Source organism: Rana temporaria, chromosome 1, assembly GCF_905171775.1.
Source record: "Rana temporaria chromosome 1, aRanTem1.1, whole genome shotgun sequence".
Lineage (NCBI taxonomy): Eukaryota > Metazoa > Chordata > Amphibia > Anura > Ranidae > Rana > Rana temporaria.
In genome coordinates, this window is record NC_053489.1 from 477,702,138 (window position 1) to 477,724,866 (window position 22,729).

At 43.6% G+C, this 22,729-nt stretch overlaps 1 protein-coding gene across 1 annotated transcript in view; it reads left to right on the forward strand.

Annotated features, from left to right (window-relative positions):
- Positions 1-5,309, forward strand: part of GIMD1 (GIMAP family P-loop NTPase domain containing 1) — a 28,147-nt gene extending 22,838 nt beyond the window's left edge. Inside the window, exon 3 of the mRNA XM_040329675.1 lies at positions 4,330-5,309. Coding sequence (XP_040185609.1) covers positions 4,330-4,596 — 267 coding nt within the window. The 3' untranslated portion in view covers positions 4,597-5,309. The remainder of the gene's footprint in view (positions 1-4,329) is intronic.
- Positions 5,310-22,729: the final 17,420 nt, after the last annotated feature.

A 22,729-nucleotide genomic window follows, 5' to 3' on the forward strand; every position in this document is an offset into this window, starting at 1 on the left:
TTGGAAAGATGCTCTCTTAATTCCTGTTGCGTCTACAGGACAGGATGTGAAAGGATATCTCAGGAGACACAGATGGTTTAACCTTCCCTTACTCTTTAAAAATAAAAGTTTGGACACTTGATATACTTTAACAGGTAAAAATTACAGTACTTTTTCAAAATGATTTTTACTGAGGTATGTATTTTTAAAAAGGTAAAAGCTGCATGTGTCAGCACCACACTGGGGTGTTGGACACTTGCTCTTACGGTCCAATAGCTAGATTCACAAAGAGTTACGCCGGCGGTCAGTAGATCAGTAGATATGCCGTCGTAACTCGGAATCTAAGCCGTCGTACATTTAAGTGTATTCTCAATTTGAGTTACACTTAAATGTAGCTAAGATACGACTGCCTGCGCCGTCGTATCTTAGCTGTCTAGTTCCGCCGGCCGCTAGGGGCGTGAACGCTGATTTATGCCTAGAATGCGTAAATCAGCAAGATACGCCGATTCACGAACGTACGCTTGCCCGTCGCAGTAAAGATACGCCGTTTACGTAATGCGATTCCCGGCGTAAAGTTAGTCAAACAGATAGCTGGCCTAGCCAATGTTAAGTATGGCCGTCGTTCCCGCGTCGAAATTTAAAAATTTTACGTCGTTTGCGTAAGTCGTCCGTGAATGGGGCTGGACGTAATTTACGTCCACGTCGAAACCAATACGTCCTTGCGGCGTACTTTGGAGCAATGCACACTGGGATATGTCCACGGTCGGCACATGCGCCGTTCGTAAAAAAACGTCAATCACGGCGCGTCACCAGTTATTAAGATAAAACACGCTCCCCTGTTCCACATTTGAATTGGCGCGCTTAGGCCGGCCCATTTACGCTACGCCGCCGTTACTTAAGAGGCAAGTGCTTTGTGAATACAGCACTTGCCTCTCTGACTTACGGCGGCGTAGCGTATATGCGATACGCTACGCCGCCTCAAAATGAAGCCGGCATACCTGAATCCAGCTATAAGTCTCCAGCAGTTCACAAAGCCAAACTGCATAATAAATACAAAACCTTAGGGTTCATTTGGGCTTCAAAGCACCTGTGATCTCTAACGGTATGGGATTTAATTACTTCAATGAAAGTAGCATATTTAACATTGTAAAAATTACTTTTAAAATGAAAAAAAAAAAAAACAGTAACAAGCTAAAGATTTTTTTTATTATCAAAGGAAAACTGGCCCAAAATAGTAAAAGAAAAGAAAAAAAAAGTTTTAATTTAGCTGTATATTTCTTTTCTACTCCCATAACCTTCCACCAAATGGCAACCCCCAAAAAAATGTCCTGCTCCTTTTAACCATAATAGTATAGAATGATTTACACTCATAAATCAATTAAAAAATACAACCAAAAATAATCTTATGTTTATCCAACAGTGAAAATTATTTTACATGACAAACCATTTTGCATGCACAGTCTACTTAAAGTCTTTGTTAACTAGAAAAGTGATTATGTAGTTATGATAATTTCAATACTGAGTATATAATAGTTATAATGAGTAAAACCAAAACAATAGACCACTGGGATCTGCTGCAACTTTTACAAGGATTCAGCTATTAGATGACAGTATATGTATTACATTTTTAAAGACACTGGATAATTACTGTTGTTTAAGCTTAACGCCAGATGTTTATATTAAAAAAATAACTGCCATTTAATCCACTTTTATATACATTTTTAGGAACAGCTAATAAGTACCGCTATCCATCATTATATTTGTTTTCAATATATAGCTGCACCCTGGGAAGGAGGGGCAGCAGTGTGCATCAATAAGACTCTTCTGCACTACACTGTGCTATCAGTCTAACAGCAGAAGATTTCTTACAGGAGGAGATAACAGGGTGATGACCTCCTTACATTCTGCCGCTTCTTTCAAGTGCAGTCAGAAAGTTGGGGCTGGGTTGATGACCGCCCTAAATAGCTTAAAAATGTTTTTGTTAGTTTTGGATAGATTGGAGAGGGATTAGGACACTTGTCAGTTTTTATTACTGTCTGTGCCCCCCCTTAAGGGGACTCACCTTCTATATTTGTCCTGTTTACCATTAATATTGAAAGTAAAAAATAAAATAAAATTTTACAAAAATTTGTAAAAAGTAATAGAGAAGAAATCTTCCATAGGTGTCACTAGTTCTGTTGATATGGGGATCTCCAATGAATCCCTTAATTTGAAGGGATTTCCTCTCACTTCCTGTTTGGCTATGGGACAGAAAGTGCAGGGAATTCTCCCCAAATGGACACAGATGGCGAAAAAAAAAACTGACTGGGGTTATAACCTTTCCTTACTCCAACGTATCGAACGTGAAACAAGTTGTGCCTTTTAGTTCTACTTTAACTGTAGCAGAGAAAAGTGTAGTCAGCAACCTTGGAAGTCTGGTTGTACAGAATTTGAAATGCTCCTGTGTGTTAACTCATGTTAAATTCGTATGTATTTAACAGTGTATATAGCTGCTTGCCTGGAGTTCTGCTTTAAAGTAGAACTATAGGCAAAACTTTTATTTATTTTTTGGATAGAGTAAGGGAGGGTTATAACCTCCTCTCAGAATTTTTTATCTGTTCCATTGTTGAGATTTACCTTCCCTTCCTGTCCCATAGTGAAACAGGAAGTGAGAGAAAAATCCCTGCAAATTATGAGAATTCATTGAGGACCCCCAGGTCATCAGAATTAGCTTCCCCACTAGAAGATCTCCCCTCTATTACTTTTCTGGGGAAAACCCAAAATTTGGGATTTGTTTTACTTTCACTTTTAATGATAATGGTAAACAGGAGAAATAGAGAGTGGGCAAAGACCGCAATAAAACCTGACAAGCAAAAATGTTTTGCCTTTAGTTGTACTTTCAAGAAGAAGTCAAGCCTGAGCTTTATAGGCTGGGCTTCACATCTGGGTCAAAGAAGTACAATGCGTTTTGCACTCCTGTGACCTGTTTTCAACAGAGAGGTCTGAAGTCCGCTCTCCGCTGATGTCACTGATATCAGTCGAGGTAGCGCATCATCCCGACTTCCGAAGTCTGGATCCGCCAGCTGCCTTGACTGATGGCAGTCTCAATGTCTCATCAAGCCGATGAGACGGCCGCTCCCCGCCCCTCCACAGCTCAGCTCTCCAATGAGCGTGGAGGAGCAGAGAGGAGAGATGCTGACTGACAGGAAGCATGTCACGGCTCGGGGAGGAGTGAGAACTGAGCCATAGGCTGTGTTCGCTTCCTAGTGCGGACAGCTGCAGTATCGGTCTGATGCTGCATTCACCTAGGGAAATATGAATATGAAAAACAGTAAATTAAAAAAACCCAAAGGTTGGCGCTGCGCTAGTAAATTAGTGATAAAAAAGTGATGAGTATTGTTATGAACAAACAAAAAGAAAAACAAGTAGCAGCTAGCACTAAAATGTGTACAACAAATTAAAAGGCATAAATATAGAAAACAGTGCAGCGCTGTTATTAGTAATAGAATGCTTAAATACAATTGAGTAAAAACAGTGTAAACAAAAAAAGCTCTTTGATAGAAAAAGGAGTCCAAATGAATTGGACGAAGGGACTTCGTGACGAAACAATTGTTGGGTGCCGTGACGTCATCGCGTTCCGTCCTGAACGCTGGCCGTGGTTGCAGACTGAGTAGCGAGGAGCATCGGAACACTACAGCTGAAGCGCTCTCTTTTTTATCCTTGTCCACTGTTATGCAGTTTTTGGCAACTTAACTGTAAGTGCATTACCTATATTAAATATAACCTTTTGGTTTAAACGTTATGCACTATGAGAAGTTTCTTTTGTTCCATTTTATGACACCCGGATCGAATGTTGAGTTTTATTATTGCTGAAAAGGTATTGGGAGACCAGACTTCCCATAGGCTCTATAAGACTGGTGGAAAACAGTCTTTACCTCTGGTAAGCGGTTAATCCTATCTTCACGAATTGCATGGGTGAACACTATTTCACAGCAATCAAGATCTCATCACATCTTGTTAATTAAGGAATTTTTTATAGATGAAACCACACCGGATTGAGACACTTTTTAACTTTGGGTTTTCAAACGGACTTTGCTGTTTCTTTATCACTTATTCATTTAATTCATTTGGACTCCTTTTTCTATCAAAGAGCTTTTTTTGTTTACACTGTTTTTACTCAATTGTATTTAAGCATTCTATTACTAATAACAGCGCTGCACTGTTTTCTATAAATATGAATATGAGAAAAAAATATGTATATTTTCAGGTAAGAGGTAAAAAATCCCCTCAAGCAAGACTTGGGTTTCATTGAGCAGTCATTGTTATTTATATATAAACAAGAGCATTTTGTAATATATTCATTTTGTGCAGAATCTTCTGGGCCCAGAATGGAAACATTTCACGGCAGTGGTTTTCACTTATGGAGACGTTTTAGAAGAGGCGCGAATTACAGAAGACAAATTCCTCCGGTCTGCTCCTCCCACGCTGTCAACTCTCCTGGAGAATGTACATGGCCGATACTTTTTTAGAGACCCAACCGACAAAACTCTGCATGAGGAACAAGCCGTATTTGCCAATCAAATATTACATTTCGTGAGACAAAACAGCTACCAGACTGTGCAGTTTAACAAGCATTGACCAGCTTATGATACATTCCTTAAGGTAACAAGGATAGACATATCAATATAGAGTGGAATATCATTATCTCTTACCCTTATCCAGTTGTGCCTTTTTGGCAGACAACTGATGAAAATTGATGAAAAGGATGTAAATATACTTCCTGTGAAATATAAATCCGAGTGCATCTAGCAAATAAATGTGTCGCAACATTTTAAAAAGCAAACAATTTTTTAATTTTAAGTTTTATTTCACACAAGGAGTTTGGGTTTGGAATAACTACAAGGGTTTACATGATAGACGTGATAAACCAGTTTGACACTTATATTTATTGTACATAAAAAGGCATATGGAAATGCCATCTAAAAAGATATCTCTAACAAACAGGCAAAATTCTACATGCACTGCATTAAACTGTACTATATTTCCCCACTGTACTTCAAAACATTGTACAATTGTTTCAAAAATGTCTACAGACTTAAATAATGAATTATCACCATGTTCTAGAACTAAAGCCCAAACTAATGATTTAAATGAGCTAAAAACAGTAAAAAAGCATACAGTGTCCTCTACCAGCAGCTGTGGACACAGTGGTCTTATTGGAGAGGCCTGGAACTCCTCCTACCGAGTCAGACCTTAAACTCTTCAATCAAGCAAGGTCATGTTCCCCCGCTGATTGGAGAGACCTAGCAGTGAATAGGATTTATAAAGCTCTGTGTTTTTTTTTTTTTGTTTTTTCAAGAAAAAGAACTTAAGACTTTGCCCACCTTTTGTTTTGATGAACTTGGAATGTTTTTAGCAAATTAGAAAGCTGAACTGCTGGAAATGTGAAAGTGCTCGCTTGCAGTGGGGCTGCACCCACACAGCAAGGGATAATTGTTCATTTATGTCTAGGTGGACCAGGTAAAGCAGTTTTACTTTCCTGATCATCCTCTCCTGCAAGCTCCTCTACACTGTTAGACCAATCTCTGTGGCCTCTTCTTCCCCATGCTTAAGCAGTCAGATGCCCCGACATCAATAAAGGCTGTTTTTTTTTTTTTAATAACAATCAAGTCATACTTACCTGCTCTGTTGACTCGGCGTACTATTGAAAAAAAGTACTTTATTGCTGCAAGGTACAGAGCATATGCTGCATAGCTCTGTACCTTGCAGCAATAAAGTACCTTTATTCAAAAGCAAGCCAAGTCGCCAGCCCTTCTGTTCTGAGCATCTAACTATGGGAGTTGAACACCCTGGCTTGAGCACCGGACTCCAGTCTAGATTTATATATCAGCAGTAGAGCAATGGGAACCTCCTTTTGCCTTTTACCTGCTCTGTGCATTGAATTTGCACAGAGCAGCCCAGATCCTCCTCTTCTCGGGTCCCCCTCCGGGGCTCCTGGCCCCTCCCCCTGCCGAGTGCCCCCACAGCAAGCAACTTGCTATAGAATGCATGAAGGTAAAAAACCTTGAGCCTTTACAAATGTTTAAAGCAGATCTTTACTCTTTTCCTCACGTTCCTTACATTCCACCCCTCCTCCCATCCTGCAGAAGCATTGGTGTTTTTTTTATTTAGTACACTTTAGGCCTTGCCTCCTCATGCGCGTTATTGACCTTAGGCGACTGCCCTTTGTGCTTCCCGGCATATGCATGTTACACATCCCAGGAGGCTTAGCCTTTCATTTAAGGAAAGCAGAAGGGGCGGGCCTCTTAGAATGCCATCAAGAGGCCCACCCGTTGATCGTGGACGAGCCAACGGGCCTCTCAATGACATCAGAGAGAACACTGCAATGAAACGCTGGATACACTGGATGGGTGAGTATCTGAAATGTGCAGATACCACCTTTAGGAAGCGGGGTCTAAATAAGACCTATGCAGGGACCATAGCCTTGCATTGGAGGTTAGGATGGAAAGATATGCTGTTTGCCAGCAGAGTGGAGGATCATGTAGGCAAAACTTATTTTACTGTCCCCTGCACCACTGCAAGGAAAGACGTTTACTTTTGCCTCAGTTGCGCTCAAAGGTTAATTGGGCTTTAAAGTTCACCTTTTCCATAAAATGGCCTATGCAGTCAGGGGCCCCATTAGATATTAAAAAGTGTACAGCTTTGAAAAATTATCATTAGGATTTGTAAAATGCTGGTTTTCACACCTGCAATGCTGGGAGTGAGAAACCAATATTTTTTATCTCAGGACGTGGGGGTTGCTAACTAGCAGTTTCTTTTAGCACGGCTTCTGAAATGACCCAAATGGCCTACAGATAAAACAATAAAATGAATAATCATTTTACAAAGCTGCCATCTACTGGCACACCTTGACTGCATAGGCTATTTTCTGAAAAGAAGAATTTAGCCTTTAACCTCCTCGTGCCCATGCTATAGCCAAATCAGGTCTACATTGCGGGCCTAAATTGCCAGGAGGGCGTCCATGTATGTTCCTGTGGCACCCTCTGTGATCAACGAGTAAATGAGACTTGGCTGATCACCGATCCCGGCCCTTTTCTACGTAATCAGCTGTCAGTAAATGACAGCTGATCACGTGATGTAAACAGAAAGCAAGCAGATTCAAGTTAAAGCGGATCTATGGTATCATGTTTTGCTAGCAGGGCTATTTTTTTGAACTTGGCTTACATATGCCACACTTTGGGAACTAGTTGACTAAAGCCTGGTTCACATATATGCAAATTGGATGTGTTTTTACCCACATTTTTACACGCATTCAGGCGCGAATTCGTGCAAAAATTTGCACCTGAATCGCACCTGAACTGGTGAACAGAAACGCATCGGACTCTGGACTGCAAACCGCAGCCAGACATGTGTGAACCCAGCCTAAAGGATGTGCTAACCAGTGGAACCATTGCTTTTGGCAGAAGATAAAAACAGGGAAAACAGTAAATGCAGTACACTAAAAACTGTTGAATAAAAATTTGTTTATATACTAAATATAAGACTTTACATGGATACACGTAGGTTTATGACAAGTGATACACATTGATCAAGGATCAATGGCTTTGTCTTAGTAGTGAGTACAGTACTGTATGGTGAAGTTATTGTGAGAAAATCAAAACTTCTTTAATTTGGTTACACATGCTCCCTTGAAACATGCAGTAGACCTAGGTTTGATAGTTGACAGGGTCCCAAAACAGGCCTCGGAAAAGCTTTTTTGGAGTGGGAACCTATTTCTGACAGGTAGCCACTCCACTTCTGTTTGTATCACCTAGATGATGTGAGCAGAAGTTTGCCCCCCCCCTGCAACCTCCCTGGACACGTCACAGGTTCCAGGAGGATGCGGGTCCATTGGGAAAGCGCAGCACTACTGGCATATGCGCAGTGGGAAGCCAGCTGTGAAATACCAGGAAGTCACAGCCAGCTTCCATCATCCAAGATGGCAGCAATGGGGACCCAAAGATCAGCAAAAAATCAGCCCAGGTGAGGACACCAGCTACAGTATTTGTGCAGTATATTTTTTATTGCAAAGTCTCCCTTTCATTGCTCAGTACTTCAAATTTCCTTGATTAAAACATATATATAGTCAAAATGTAAAACCATATATTCTTGTCTACAATGTATTTCAATTATTTCTAACCTACTCGTATTAGTCTGAACAATTTTCAAGTTTGTAAACTTACATTGTGATGATCCCCGCACATTGATTTACTTGAATTCTGTGACACATATTCACTATGCCCAATGGGTGTCTGCCTTATGAACTACAGAGAAGTTTTAGAAGGAGTCAGTACAGAAATTGCTGTTTGCAGGTATATGCGATCCTTATTAAAGTAAACAAAGATGGAAAAGCTGAAAAGCATTCTGGTAATCCAAGAAGTTATGGAAAGAGATGGTCAGTTCACTGGCAGAATACAATATTAAAATAATCTTTCAACTAAACTTATATTCCATTTTTAAAAATAACTATTGTTTGTATACTATTGCAATGATGTTATAAAACTAGGTGTATGTTGTAGACATAGAAGGTTTGCAATAAAATATGACAAAAAAATCCCTGGCGGTAATATTACTTTCTCAATAAAGTTGGAATTCCACATTAAGCATAATTTAACAATATTACAAGGTTTTGTGATGTTTGAGTTTTTACTTCCCGCTGATACAAATTAATTATCATTGGGTAAATAGTTAAAACTTTAAATGGGTCTTTGAAATGGCTCTGTAACTTGCAGAGAACACTAAAACATATTTACATCATAAGTGTGCACACAGGGATATTTCACCAAAGCCCTTGTGGCAGCAAGCAGGTTGAATTCCCTGGTTGCATCCAGAATGCAATATATATATCACCTAGGTTCAGGCTTTATGCCAGTTTATACCTCTAGGGGGAGTGCTGGGAGTCCTGCTGGGAGGTCTTGATGAGCCCAGCTGAATTGGGTGGGCTCGTTAGGTCCTCTACAAAAACTCCCAGCATGCAGAGAGATATGCTCCAACCTGGAACCAGACCTGTGTGAATAGTCTGGGGAGTGATCGTTGTGCAGTGAGACAAAGCCTGTGTGGCTACTATTACCAAGACTCTAACCAGCATGGAGTAAGAGACTGGGGCAGTACTAGGCTGTACCCAGGCGTTAGTTAGGGACACCGATGTGTTTAGTAAGCAGTCAAGTGACCAGGGTTTATTTTTGTATTTCTTTTGTTTGTCACATTTATTTTGTATATAGTTCAAATAAAATGCGCACCTTTTGGTTTTCCTCCTACCACCGTCTGTTGTGCCTAATTGTTTTTGTGTGCTGAACCCGTCCAGGGGGTCACACACACCCGCTGACTGGCTAACCCCCTCACACCCCCTAACAGGGCTCCTAAAATAATTGTAAAAAAAAATATTAAAAAAATTGAATTGTAAAAAATAAAATCTACTGACACCATCCACTAGCCAACTAACACCAGTCTCTGCCCTAATGACACCATCCGCTGCTCTTCTGACATCGTCAATATATATACATATGTGTTTGAGCTTTGGGGTGCACACCTATGATTTACATATTAACAAATGATTTGCCTTTGAACTATAAAGAGCAATTTTACTGCTTCTGAAAACCAGGATTGACAATTGGCATGAAGTTCACAGGGCACTAGACTACTGATTGTCTCTAAATGACGAGCTGCAAGAGAGCATCAGAGTTTATACTTGTAAAACATTGCGCATGGGATATCTTTTTACCTGTGCACGATGGTTACGTTCTAGAGAAAACATGTCAGTACAAGTAGATGAGGCCAATTTAGGGTAGCGCTCTCTTGTTCATAAAGACACATAATTCTCTTCCCAAAGCTTCGAAGAAGAGAGGAGAGTTGATAGCTTTCCTTTCAAGTAAACATATGTAAACATTTATGATAACCTGACAAAACAGAAATAGCATGCACCACATGGGAGTAAAATCTTTACTTGCAGGCCCAACAAGCCAACAAGCGCAGTATTTAACCACTTGACCACTGGGCACTTAAACCCCCTTCCTAACCAGATCAATTTTCAGCTTTCGGTGCTCTCACAATTTGAATGACAGTTACTCAGTCATACAACACTGTACCCATATGAAATTTTTGTCCTTTTTTCACACAAATAGAGCTTTCTTTTGGTGGTATTTGATCACCTCTGGGTTTTTAATTTTTTGCACTATAAAAAAAAAAAGACTGAAAATTCTGTAAAAATAAATACATTTTTCTAGTTTCTGTCATATTAGCAGGTTATTTCTCACACACAGCATATGCATAGCACAAATTACACCCCAAAACACATTCTGCTATTCCTCCTGAGTATGGCGATACCACATGTGTGAGACTTTTACATAGCGTGGCCACATACAGAGGCCCAACATGCAGGGAGCACCATCAGGCGTTCTGGAGCACACAGGCCAATTCTGACATTTCTCTCCTACATCTAAAAATCAGCATTTATTTGCTAGAAAATTACATAGAACCCCAAAACATTATATATGCTTTTTTAGCAAAGACCCTAGGGAATACAATAGCGGTCATTACATTTTTTTATCTTGCACTGTATTTACGCGTTTTAAAAAAAAAGATGAAGATACGCTGAGTAAATAGATAACTAACATGTCACCCTTCGAAATTGCACACGCTCGTGGAATGGCGCCAAACTTCGGTACTTAAAAATCCCCATAGGCGACGCTTTAAATATTTTTACTGGTTACATGTTTTGAGTTACAGAGAAGGTCTAGGGCCAAAATTATTGCGGTTTTAAAAAAAAAATCATTTTATTGTTCATTTTACTTTTTAGTTTGACACTTTTTTCCCCAAAAATACATTTTTTGATCACTTTTATTTAGGGTTGTCCCGATACCACTTTTTTAGACCGAGTACAAGTACCGATACTTTTTTTCAAGTACTCGCCGATACCGATTACCGATACTTTTTTTTACATTTTATTTTGTATGTATTTATCATCTATAGCAGTTCACGAGTAATGCTCAGCACAAAGTTTACAAATCAGGATGTGGAGTGAAAATAAAATACAGTAAACTTTTACAAAATGATCCATTTAAAAAAAAAGAAAAGGTTGCGCTAATTATTTCTAACTGCAGACTATGCTGAGTTTTTATACTTTGGGATTATCTACAACAAAAGACACTGGGCTAGATTCAGGTAGCCCTGCGTAATGTTGTGCGGGCGTAGCGTATGGTATTTACGTTACGCCGCCGCAATTTAGAGAGGCAAGTGCAGTATTCACAATGCACTTGCTCCGTAAATTGCGGCGGCGTAGCGTAAATCTGCCGGCGTAAGCGCGCCGAATTCAAATTCTGAAGAGGTGGGCGTGTTTTATGTAAATAAAACATGATCCCACGTATTTGACGTTTTTTACGAAGTGCGCATGCTCCAAATTTCGCCGCAAATCGTCAATGCTTTAGACGTGAACGTAACTTACGTACAGCCCTATTCGAACGACTTACGCAAACGACGTAAACATTTCAAAATCCGACGCGGGAACGACGTCCATACTTAACATTGCGTACGCCTCATATAGCAGGGGCAACCTTACGCCAGAAAAAGCCTAACGTAAACGACGTAAAAAAATGCGCCGGGCGTACGTATGTTTGTGAATCGGCGTATCTACCTAATTAGCATATTCCTCACGTAAATCGACGGAAGCACCACCTACCGGCCAGCATAAAATTGCAACTAAGATACGACGGCGTAAGAGACTTACGCCGGTCGGATCTTAGTCAAATCTATGCGTAACTGATTATAAGAATCAGGCGCCTAGATACGACGCCGCAACTCAGAGATACGACGGTGTATCTGGAGATACGCCGTCGTATCTCGTACATGAATCTAGCCCACTGTTCTAGAGTAACACACGTAAGAGCCGGTTCACACTGTGGCGGCACAACTTCGGGGGCGACTCTGCAAGTCGTCCTGAAGACGACTTCAGAGACGATTAGCAAAATGACTTCTGTATAGAAGTCATTGCAAATCGCCCCGAGCCGCCCCCGAAGTCATGCAAGAACCTTTTTCTAAGTCGGAGCGACTTGCGTCGCTCCTATTAGAACGGTTCTATTGCATAGAATGGGACGCCTGACGAGTCGCCCGAGTGTGAACCAGTTCTAAAGCAAATATTTTCTATTAGGGCAGATTTTTTCAGCATGCTTTGTGTATGTGCTAGTAAGTAACAAGTCTGCAGCTTATTTTAAACACAGCCTTTATCAGTGTGTCTCATAAGATTTGTCTGCATTGCAAACAGAAGCCAAAACGGATTCAAACTTTTGTTCCTCTATTGTCATTTTCCAACAGAGGTTCGAGTACGTGAGTTGGTGCCATTTACTGCATATAAAATCTATTTAAAACTCAAGTAGACTGGCAAAACGGACAGACTATTTTGCTAATGAGCCCAAAAGAATTGTGTAGGACCAGGAAAATATTGGTTGTAAAGGATAGTGTAACAATAAAAAGCAGAGAACAAAGCTTTCAAGCATTTAAGACATGTTTAGTAACATTGTAACTTCAACAATGAACAGAAACACCACAAACATCTACCAACAATTTATTCATGAATAAATGATACCAACTGTAGCGTCTGGTTACTTAAAAAGTACCGGTGCTAGTTAAATTTAGAGAGGGATCAGAGTGTTAACTGACTCTGATCCAATTATTATGTTAGAAATTGGGTCTCTGTCTCGGCTTGGCTGTGATGTGGGCTGCCTATTGTTGCTGGGGTGTAGTTCCTACCCCAGGGCGATGGGTGGCAGCAGTGGAGTCGAGGTTTGGGTGCTCTTCCCCAGCAGCCTATCAGGAGGGTTCAGCCTCACTGTGCATGCTGGGGGAGGGTATTTATGGGACAGATGCTATTAATCTGGGTTCTTCTTCGGAGCGCGGCACCCACCTTCAGGGTGACTGCATCACGGCGCCCCGGCGTAATGGCCTTCCAGGCCGGGGTGCATGTGCCACGTGGTGTTCCTGGTTCTGAGACCATGTTGGTCCGGGACAACTGAGCTGTGGCGGGGAGCCCAGTGGTCGACTGGGTTCCCAATCTTGAAGATCCCAAGCGAGATAGCTGTTCGGTGAGGAGTCCATCTAAGGAGAGCCAATAAGAGGCTGGCGATCCAATAGGGTCTCGACAAACCACCAGTGATCAAGGTAGCCGGTCACCTATCAGTCGGTACCTGAAACTATCTGAAGGAGATCCAGGCGCAATTATATCAAGGAGGGTTATCTCCGTGATTATAATCACAGGGAGGGCCTGTGGCAGAGGCTTTTCCCCGAGTCCATTTCAGGAGGGTCTGTGGCAGAGACTTTTTCCTTCAAGTTCGAGCGATACTCTGGCTGCCAGGTCAGTGAGAGGGGCCTGTCCAGGTACGCTATACCCACTCCGGCTAGGGTGGCGAAGAATGCAAAGTATTGTTGGGAGCAGGACTGTTTTCCTGTTGTTACGCCTGAGTCTGCTATTTCTCCTTCTGCTTCAACTCTACTCTTCATCACAAGTTTTATTGTTTTTACCCGGCTGGGTAATAAAGAGCACAGAAAAAGATATCTGTTGTGGACATTCCATTACAGCTATATTCACTATACACCCCTAGGACGGCGGAGGAGCCACGAGGTAACGTGCCACCCAAAACAAACCAGCAGCTCCTTCTGGGGTAGTGCTACACAACCATTTGGAAAAGCACACAATTCTGGACAAAGGAATTTACTGAAACACTGTGTGGACGGAAGCTACTTCAGGGGATGTAGCAAATTTAACATTCCACACATACTCCTTAGGTGTTGCCTACAGTCCAGATGTCATATAGGTAATTAAATAAATGTCATATAGGTAATTAAAAAACATTTGTGAGTACATAACAGGGCATAGGGTGTTGTCATATTTATAACTACTTGAGTTTTGCTGCCACCTTCAGGTGAATGGACAGTGGGCAAAAAAAGGTAGGATTTCCCACCGAGGCAAAAGCCCTCTTAGGCTCAGCTAAGCTCCAGTTTTGTAGCAAGCAAGGTTTAACAGACAAAATAGGAGATGGATCCCGGTGTCCTGCGCTGTACCCCAACACGGCTCATGTGTAAGGTAAGGTCTATAGGATTGGATATATCAGTTTGTAAATGGATAGAAAACTGGCTGAAAGACAGAATTCAGAGAGTCGTGGTTAATGATTCTTACTCTGAATGGTCCAATGTTATGAGTGGTGTACCCCAAGGTTCAGTGCTGGGACCCTTACTTTTCAATATATTTATAAATGATATTGGGTCTGAGATCAAAAGTAACATTTCTGTCTTTGCAGATGACACCAAGCTATGCAGTGGAATAACGTCCTTACAGGATGTCTCCAATTTACAAGACGACCTCAATGCTCTGTCTGATTGGGCGACTAAGTGGCAGATGAGGTTTAATGTAGATAAATGTAAAGTTATGCACTTGGGGGCTAAGAATATGCATGCATCATACATACTAGGGGGAGTACAACTGGGGGGGTCTGTAGTGGAGAAGGATCTGGGGGTTTTAGTTGATCATAAGCTCAATAATGGCATGCAATGCCAAGCTGCGGTTTCCAAAGCGAGCAAAGTCCTTTCTTGTATTAAGAGAGGTATGGACTCCAGAGACAGAGATATAATTTTGCCCCTGTACAAATCATTAGTAAGACCTCATCTGGAATATGCAGTTCAGTTTTGGGCACCAGTTCTCAAAAAGGATATAGGAGAACTGGAGAAAGTGCAGAGAAGAGCAACCAAACTGATAAGAGGCATGGAGGAGCTCAGCTATGAGGAAAGATTAGAGAAACTAAATTTATTCACTCTTGAGAAGAGGAGAATAAGGGGGGATATGATCAACATGTACAAATATATAAGAGGTCCATACAGTGAACTTGGTGTTGAGTTATTCACTTTACGGTCATCACTGAGGACAAGGGGGCACTCTTTACGTCTAGAGGAAAAGAGATTTCACCTCCAAATACGGAAAGGTTTTTTCACAGTAAGAGCTGTGAAAATGTGGAACAGACTCCCTCCAGAGGTGGTTCTGGCCAGCTCAGTAGATTGCTTTAAGAAAGGTCTGGATTCTTTCCTAAATGTACAGAATATAACTGAGTACTAAGATTTGTAGGTATAGTTGATCCAGGGTAAATCCGATTGCCTCTCGGGGGATCAGGAAGGAATTTTTTCCCCTGCTGTAGCAAATTGGATCATGCTCCGCTGGGGTTTTTTGCCTTCCTCTGGATCAACTGTGGGTATGGAGTTGGGTGTATAGGATTTTACTGTGTTTTTTTATTTTGTTTTTTGTGGTTGAACTGGATGGACTTGTGTCTTTTTTCAACCTGACTAACTATGTAACTATGTAAAGGATTTTACAGGTAAACAAAAAATCCCAGTTTATTAATCATACATCATAGGACACTAGGGGGCGGGGGGCGTTGCACACCGGATTAAACAACTCAGAGGGGGTGTCAGGCGCCCCCGTCCTCCCCGGTATAAAAAATGACAGCGGGCGGCCGGGCTTTATAGCGCAGCAGCGATATGACATGCTGACCGCGCAGGTAGAGGCCAGTCCGGGTGGGGGGTTCGGGGGTCCCCGAGCCGTGTGCGGCCTGTACCGCTACCCGGGTACCACCAGAGCAGGAGAAAAAAAATGTCTCTTGCTCTCTTGTACAGCAGGAGAAGGAGAGCGAGAGACAGTGACTGTGAGGCATAGAATTCTGTGCAGGGGGTCCAGTCAGGGCTGTGGGGGGTTATGCGTAGGGGGTCCAGTCAGGGCTGTGGGGCGGGGGGTAATGTGCAGGGGGTCCAGTCAGAGCTGTGGGGGGGGGGGTAATGTGCAGGGTGTCCAGAGGTGCTGTTCAATGTAAAGGGGTCCAGAGGTCCAGGGGGGGGTGTAATGTAAAGGGGTCCAGAGGTGCTGTGTAATGTAAAGGGGTCCAGAGGTGCGGTGCTGTGCAATGTAAAGGGGTTCATAGGTGCTGAGGGCTGTGTAATGTAAAGGGGGTCCAGAACTGCAGGGTGGGAAGCTGTACAATGTTAAGGGGTCCAGAGGTGCAGGGGGTTGTGTAATGTAAAGGGGTCCAGCGGTGCAGTGTAATATAAAAGGGTCCAGAGGGTTGTGTAATGTAAAGGGGTCCAGAGGTGCAGGGTGCTGTGCAATGTAAAAGGGTCCCACAGAGGAATCCCTTAGATGGGTTCAAACCAGGGCCGGACTAGCCTACAGGAATAGTGGTAGATTTCTCCGTAGGCCAGTAGCCCTGGGGCCGTTTTAGTGTTGCCAACTGCCCACCCGTGTCCATTATGGTTAGAGGCGCCCGTAAAAAGTATGGCTGCGGACCGACAGTGCAACTGCGCATGCACCTTTCTGAAAGCCTACCAGGCTTGGGAAAGCTGTACACGCGCATGCGCAGTGACGTAATGGTGCACCATGACCACAGCCACTGACCAGACCACCACCTGCAGCATGTCCGCAGCCGCTGACAACCACGTGCACCATATCCGGAGCCGATAACCAGACCACCACCTGCACCATGTCCACAGCCGCTGACCACCACCTGCACCATGTCCGGAGCTGCTGATAGCCACCTGCACCATGTCTGCAGCTGCTGACATCATCTGTACCATGTCCGAGGCCTCTGACCATCTCTTGTCTTTTATCATGTTTGCAGTCTCTGAGGTGGGAGTCTGGAGAGGAGTTTGCTTATATATATATATATATATATATATATATATATAAAGCCCTGTGTGCTTTCATATCTGTCTTATCTATATATAATACACTCTTCAAATGTGCTTTAAAACTCACAGTTTTCAGTTTTATAAACAAGAAAATAGGGGCAGACTGGAAAATACAACAACTTTCAAGCCTACCATTATCAATCACTGTAATGCTACCTCTGGTACACAGAACATCGAAAGATCATTTAAATATGCAGCGTATCCATGTGAAATAACGCAAATTAAATGTCATTCTAAGATTAATATTTTGGTGGTTTTAACTAGCACACTCCTCTCTTGTAAATTGGCTCTTTTAACAAATGTAACACTGTTGATGTTATCATTCTGCATCATTATGTAAAAAATAGGAATTTTGACTTACCAGTAAATTCCATATCTTGGAGTACAAGGGGCTTTATTTATGGACCATAATTTATATCTGCTATAATCAGGTGATTGGAAACTTTGTAGGGAATAGCCTCCAGTGTATCCATATAACCCCACCCACAAGGTTGGGATTCAGTTTAGTCGGCAAGCAATATGAAGACCACCGAAAAAGAGGGGAGGGGCCTGTGTCCTGTACTATAGTCCAATGTACTGAATTTACAGTTAAGTCAAGATCCCTATTATTTTAATTGTACAGTGAAGGCCACCAGAACTTTTATTCTTAGACCATGTCTCAAAGCAATAAATCAAGGGCTGGACAACAAATATGGCTACAACAAGCCCACAGAAAATAAGAATAAACAGTTGACAGCAGAAGAACCTAGCTGCTGAAGCATTCATCAACAGAGGACCCACTGGTCGCCTAGCAAAAAAGCATTTATTTTATCGTCCATGGATGGACACAGCTCCTTAAATCTTGACATTTAGGTTATGTTCCTGTTAATAGGAGAGGACTAGGCAGAACATGTTAGTTATCTTAAAGCATGTAACTTTTACAGAGTTGAACAGCCCCGCCCAGGGGGCGGTCCCTCCGGTCATAACCCCTCACCCTGCAGCATGCAGCTCAGTTTTTTTCTGCCTAGCAGAGGAAAAGGACGCATACTTGCATGTCCCCATCTGCACCAGCCACCAGAGGTTTCTGCGCTTTGCGATCGGTGACGACCACTATCAATTTGTGGCTTTTCCCTTTGGCCTAGCGTTAGCACCAAGTGTCTTTACCAAGGTGCTCGCCCCGATTCTGGCATTGCTGAGACAGCAAGGCATTGCTATCGTGGGCCACCTAGACGATCTTCTTCTGAGAGCTGCTTCTGGCTCAGAAATAGAGGAGGACGTGTCTATAGCCAGTCAGACCCTCCGGGAATTTGGTTGGGTACTGAATATCCAGAAGTCGGTGTTGGTGCCGACTCAGTGTCTGGAGTACCTAGGGTTGATCCTGGACTCCTCGGAGGCAAAGGTCTTCCTTCCTTTGGAGAAGTTGCAGACACTCCAGTGGGCGGTGAAATTGTTAGCATCCCACAAATGGTTGTCTCTCCGTTTTTGCATGCAAGTTCTGGGCCTCATGCAGGAGACAGTTCCGTATGCCCAAGTCCACACTCGAGTATTGCAGAAGGAGATCCTGTCTAAATGGAACAAATCTCTGTTGTCTCTGAATCGTCAGATTCAGGCAAGTCACCTGGTCAGGTCTTCCCTGAATTGGTGGCTGAAATCCCCGGCTCTTCTGTCTGGGAGGTCGTTCCTCAAGGCTTGAGAAAGGAGTGCATGCTCTGCAAACGTGACGCCTATTGGTTCCCCGAGTAACCCGGAAGTGCCGTCATCTTCCTGATCGAGATACAGGAAGCGTCGGTATCCATCGGCGCCACCCGCTCTGCTACACCGCCAGCCATTCCTCTGGATGTTCCACGGTTTTACATGCCCAATCTCATCCATTGTTTGCGAGTATGTTCCCTCTATTTGTCCAATAAATGATATGCAACATACTGCACTTAGAGTGGCGCCATTGTGTTCTCTCCCCAGCCGATTCCAGATTTGCTTCCCATCTGCACTGGGCTGCCTTCAAGTGCTGTAATATGAACTAAAAGGACTTTTCAACAGTCTCAAGTTTTTACCAGTGCCCTGCTTTTAAGTATTTCCTTGTTTTTAGTTTTGTTCACATCACTGCTGGTGCAAGCGTCAACTCTCTCCTATGTGTAGGCCCAGGATCACTGGACTCCGGACGAATTACGCCTGCCGATCAATGTACTGGAACTTCCAGCGATCAGGCTATGCCTCGCCTCGTGGTCGCAGAGGCTACAGGGTCGTCTGATCAGGATCCAGTCGGACAATGCCACGGCGGTGGCTTATGTCAACCATCAGGGGTGAACAAGGAGCTCGGCTGCGGCATCGGAGGTTGCTCACATCCTGCGGTGGGTGGAAAGGAGCGTTCCGGCTCTGTCAGCCATTTACATTCCAGGCGTAGAAAACTGGCAGGCGGACTACCTAAGTCGCCAGATGCTAGATCAGGGGGAATGGTCGTTACATCCAGAGGTGTTTCAACTCCTTTGCCGGAGGTGGGGCACACCAGATATGGATCTCTTGGCTTTTCAACTCAATCGCAAGGCGTCGAGGTTCGGGGCCAGGTCCAGAGATCCCTGGGCAGACGCGTTAGACACGTTGGTGGCCCCGTGGAGTCAGTATTGGCTAATTTATGCCTTTCCCCCACTGAAGTTGCTTCCTCGTCTGCTCCGCAGAGTAGAGGCCGAGGGGATCCCGGTGATTCTAATCACTCCAGATTGGCCCCGGTGTTCCTGGTACGCCGACCTTGTGCGCCTGGTGGCGGGTGCACCCTGGCGGCTGCCAATGAGGGAGGACCTTTCTGTCTCCAGGTCCCATACTTCATCCTGCTTTACAGTCGCTGGCTTTAACGGCATGGCTATTGAAAGCCAGGTACTAAGGGACCAAGGTCTGTCGGATTCGGTCATTTCAACCATGCTGAGGGCACGGAAGTCTTCTTCGCGGAAGATCTACCATCGCACTTGGAAGGCCTACATCTCCATGTGCGAGGAGATGGAGTGGCGTCCACGGACGTATTCCGTTTCCAGGGTCCTACTGTTTTTACAACGTGGAGTGGATCAGAAACTTGCCTTAAGCACCATTAAGGGACAGATTTCAGCCTTGGCTGTTTTCTTTAAACGACCCTTGGCAACCCACTCGCTGGTAGGTACTTTTGGGCAGGGTGTTCGACATGTGCTTCCCCTGATTAGACCACTGCTTCCTCCGTAGGATTTGAATCTGGTGCTCTCGGCTCTTCAGGAGCCCCCTTTAAAGAACATCAGAGATATTCCTCTCGACGCTCTCAGAAAGTGGCTTTTCTAGTAGCCATTACATCTGTCAGACGTGTTTCTGAGTTGGCGGCCTTATCTTGCAAGTCTCCTTGCTTGGTCCTCCACAAGGATAAAGCGGCGCTACGTCCGCAACCTTCCTTTCTTCCCAAGGTAGTTTCAGCTTTTCACCTGAAGGAGGACATTGTACTTCCGTCCATGTGTCCTCGACCATCGCATCCCAAGAGGCTACGCTACATACCTTGGATGTGGTAAGTGCTCTGCAGGTGTACCTGTCTGCCACGGCTTTGTTTCGGAGGTTGGACTCACCATTTGTGGCGGTGTCTGGTCCGCAGAAGGGCCTGGCGGTCTCGCCGGCCACTATATCTCGGTGGATCAGGCAGACCGTCATCCAGGCCTTCGCCCTTAAGGGGCGGGCGCCTCCTTTCCCTGTCACGGTGTATTCGACCAGGGCCATTGGTGCTTCCTGGGCTTTCCGACATCAAGTGTCTGTTTCACAGGTGTGTAAAGCGGCGGCTTGGTCGTCTGTTCACACTTTTTCCAAATTTTACAAGGTTGATCTGAGTGCATCTTCAGATGCTTCCTTCAGCCGCAAGGTTTTGCAGGCGCCTGTTTGAGTTTGCAACTCCTCCGTTGAGGAGGGTTATGCTTGTTTGGGGTGAAGTTGGTTTTTGATTGCTGTTTCCACCCCTTGTTTTTCTGACACTGTTTGGGGACGTACCAAACGTCAAGATTTAAGGAGCTGTGTCCGTCCATGGATGATAAGAGAAAATAGGATTTTTTGTAAAAACAACAGAGCTAACCTAACTCGGAATCTACGCCGACGTATGTTTAAGCGTATGCTCAGAGATACGCTTAAACATATATAAGATACGACGGCTTGCGCCGTCCTATCTTAGATTGCAATATTTTGGATGGCCGCTAGGTGGCGCTTCCATTGCGGTCAGCGTAGATTATGTAAATGAGTTGATACGCCGATTCACGAACGTACGCCCGGCCGCCGCAGTCGATTTACGCTGTTTCCGTAAGGCCTTAGTAGGCCTAAAGTTATTCCACCTATTAGGTGGAATAACAATGTTAAAGTATGGCCGTCGTTCCCGCCGCGAGATTCAAATTTTTTACGTCGTTTGCGTAAGTCGTCCGCGAATCGGGATTTACGTCGTTTACGTCCACGTCGAAATCAATAGGCCCGTGCGGCGTACTTAACCGCAATGCACACTGGGAAATGTAGTCGCCCGGCGCATGCGCAGTGAAAAAAAACTTCAAAAACGTGAGGTCAAGCCTCATTACCATGAAACACGCCCCCCTCCAAGTCATTTGAATTCGGCGCTCCTTACGCCCGCGCGCTTTAGGCTACGCCGCTGTATATTAGCAGGCAAGTACATTGAGAATCATGTACTTGCCTCGCTAACTTACGGCGGCGTAGCTTAAGTTCCTTAAGCTACGCCGCTGCAAAGTTACGGCGATCTTACTGAATCTACCCAATATTCTTCAACCTGGTGCCTAATAATGGAGCACCACAGACTGCTATGAAGGCATGGAATACCCGGATGTGGATATAACCCCTCTAAATCTATTTGCAAAAACACAAAAATAGTTCATATGAGGGATATAGTAATAGGTCTAGAAGAGAGTAGACAGAGCCCTAGCTACTGTGGAAAACATATCAATCTCACTTAAGTTAAATTACTGCAGAATTTTTTATATCCTTTTATGGATAATAAAGAGACATGCTTTTATCGATAGTGACAAGACCATGCAAGAGTCCCCTTTTGGGCATTTTTAATGAACTTTTAAGTCTTTCTGAAAAAGATAAGAAACTAACTCTCTCTTACTATGGAATTGCAAAGAGGTACAGGTAAACAGACTGCTCCTGTACTGCAGCAAATATATTAACCACTTCCAGACCTGCGCACGACGATGTACGTCCTATTTTTAAAGATTGATATCTCGGTAACGGCAGCAGCTGCTGCCACAATCGAGGTATCAATCTTTAGTGTGCGCGGTCTGGAATCCGATAATGGCGGTCTCCGCGGCGGATTCACAGCGAGATAGCCATTATCGGTGGCGGGAGAGGGTCCCCCCCTCCCGCCGCTCTCCCGTCGCTTACCGGAGCCGTCGGTAGCGGCGGAGGCGATCGGGTGCTGTCGGCTGGTGAGCGGGGACAAGACTGAAGGAAAAATCTCCTTCGCCCGTCCCCATAGCTCGGCTGGGCGGAAGTGACGTCAAAACGTCAGTCCCGCCCAGCCTCTTAAAGAGACAAATTTTTTTTTTGGTCATTTGAAAAAATGACATTTTTTATTTTTTGCATTTAAGCCCAAATATGAGATCTGAGGTCTTTTTGACCCCAGATCTCATATTTAAGAGGACCTGTCATGCTTTTTTCTATTACAAGGGATGTTTACATTCCTTGTAATAGGAATAAAAGTGATCAAATTATTATTTTTATTTTTTTTCAGTGTAAAAAATAATAAAATAAATAAAAATAAATAAGAAAACAAAAAAATTTTTTTTAAAGCGCCCCGTCCCGACGAGCTCGCGCGCAGAAGCGAACGCATACGCGAGTAGCGCCCGCATATGAAAACGGTGTTCAAATCACACAAGTGAGGTATCGCCGCGATCGTTAGAGCGAGAGCAATAATTATAGCCCTAGAGCTACTCTGTAGCTCAAAAAATGCAATCTCTAGAATTTTTTAAACATCGCCAATCGAGATTTTTAAGGGTAAAAGTTTGACGCCATGCCACGAGCGGGCGCAATTTTTAAGCGTGACATGTTG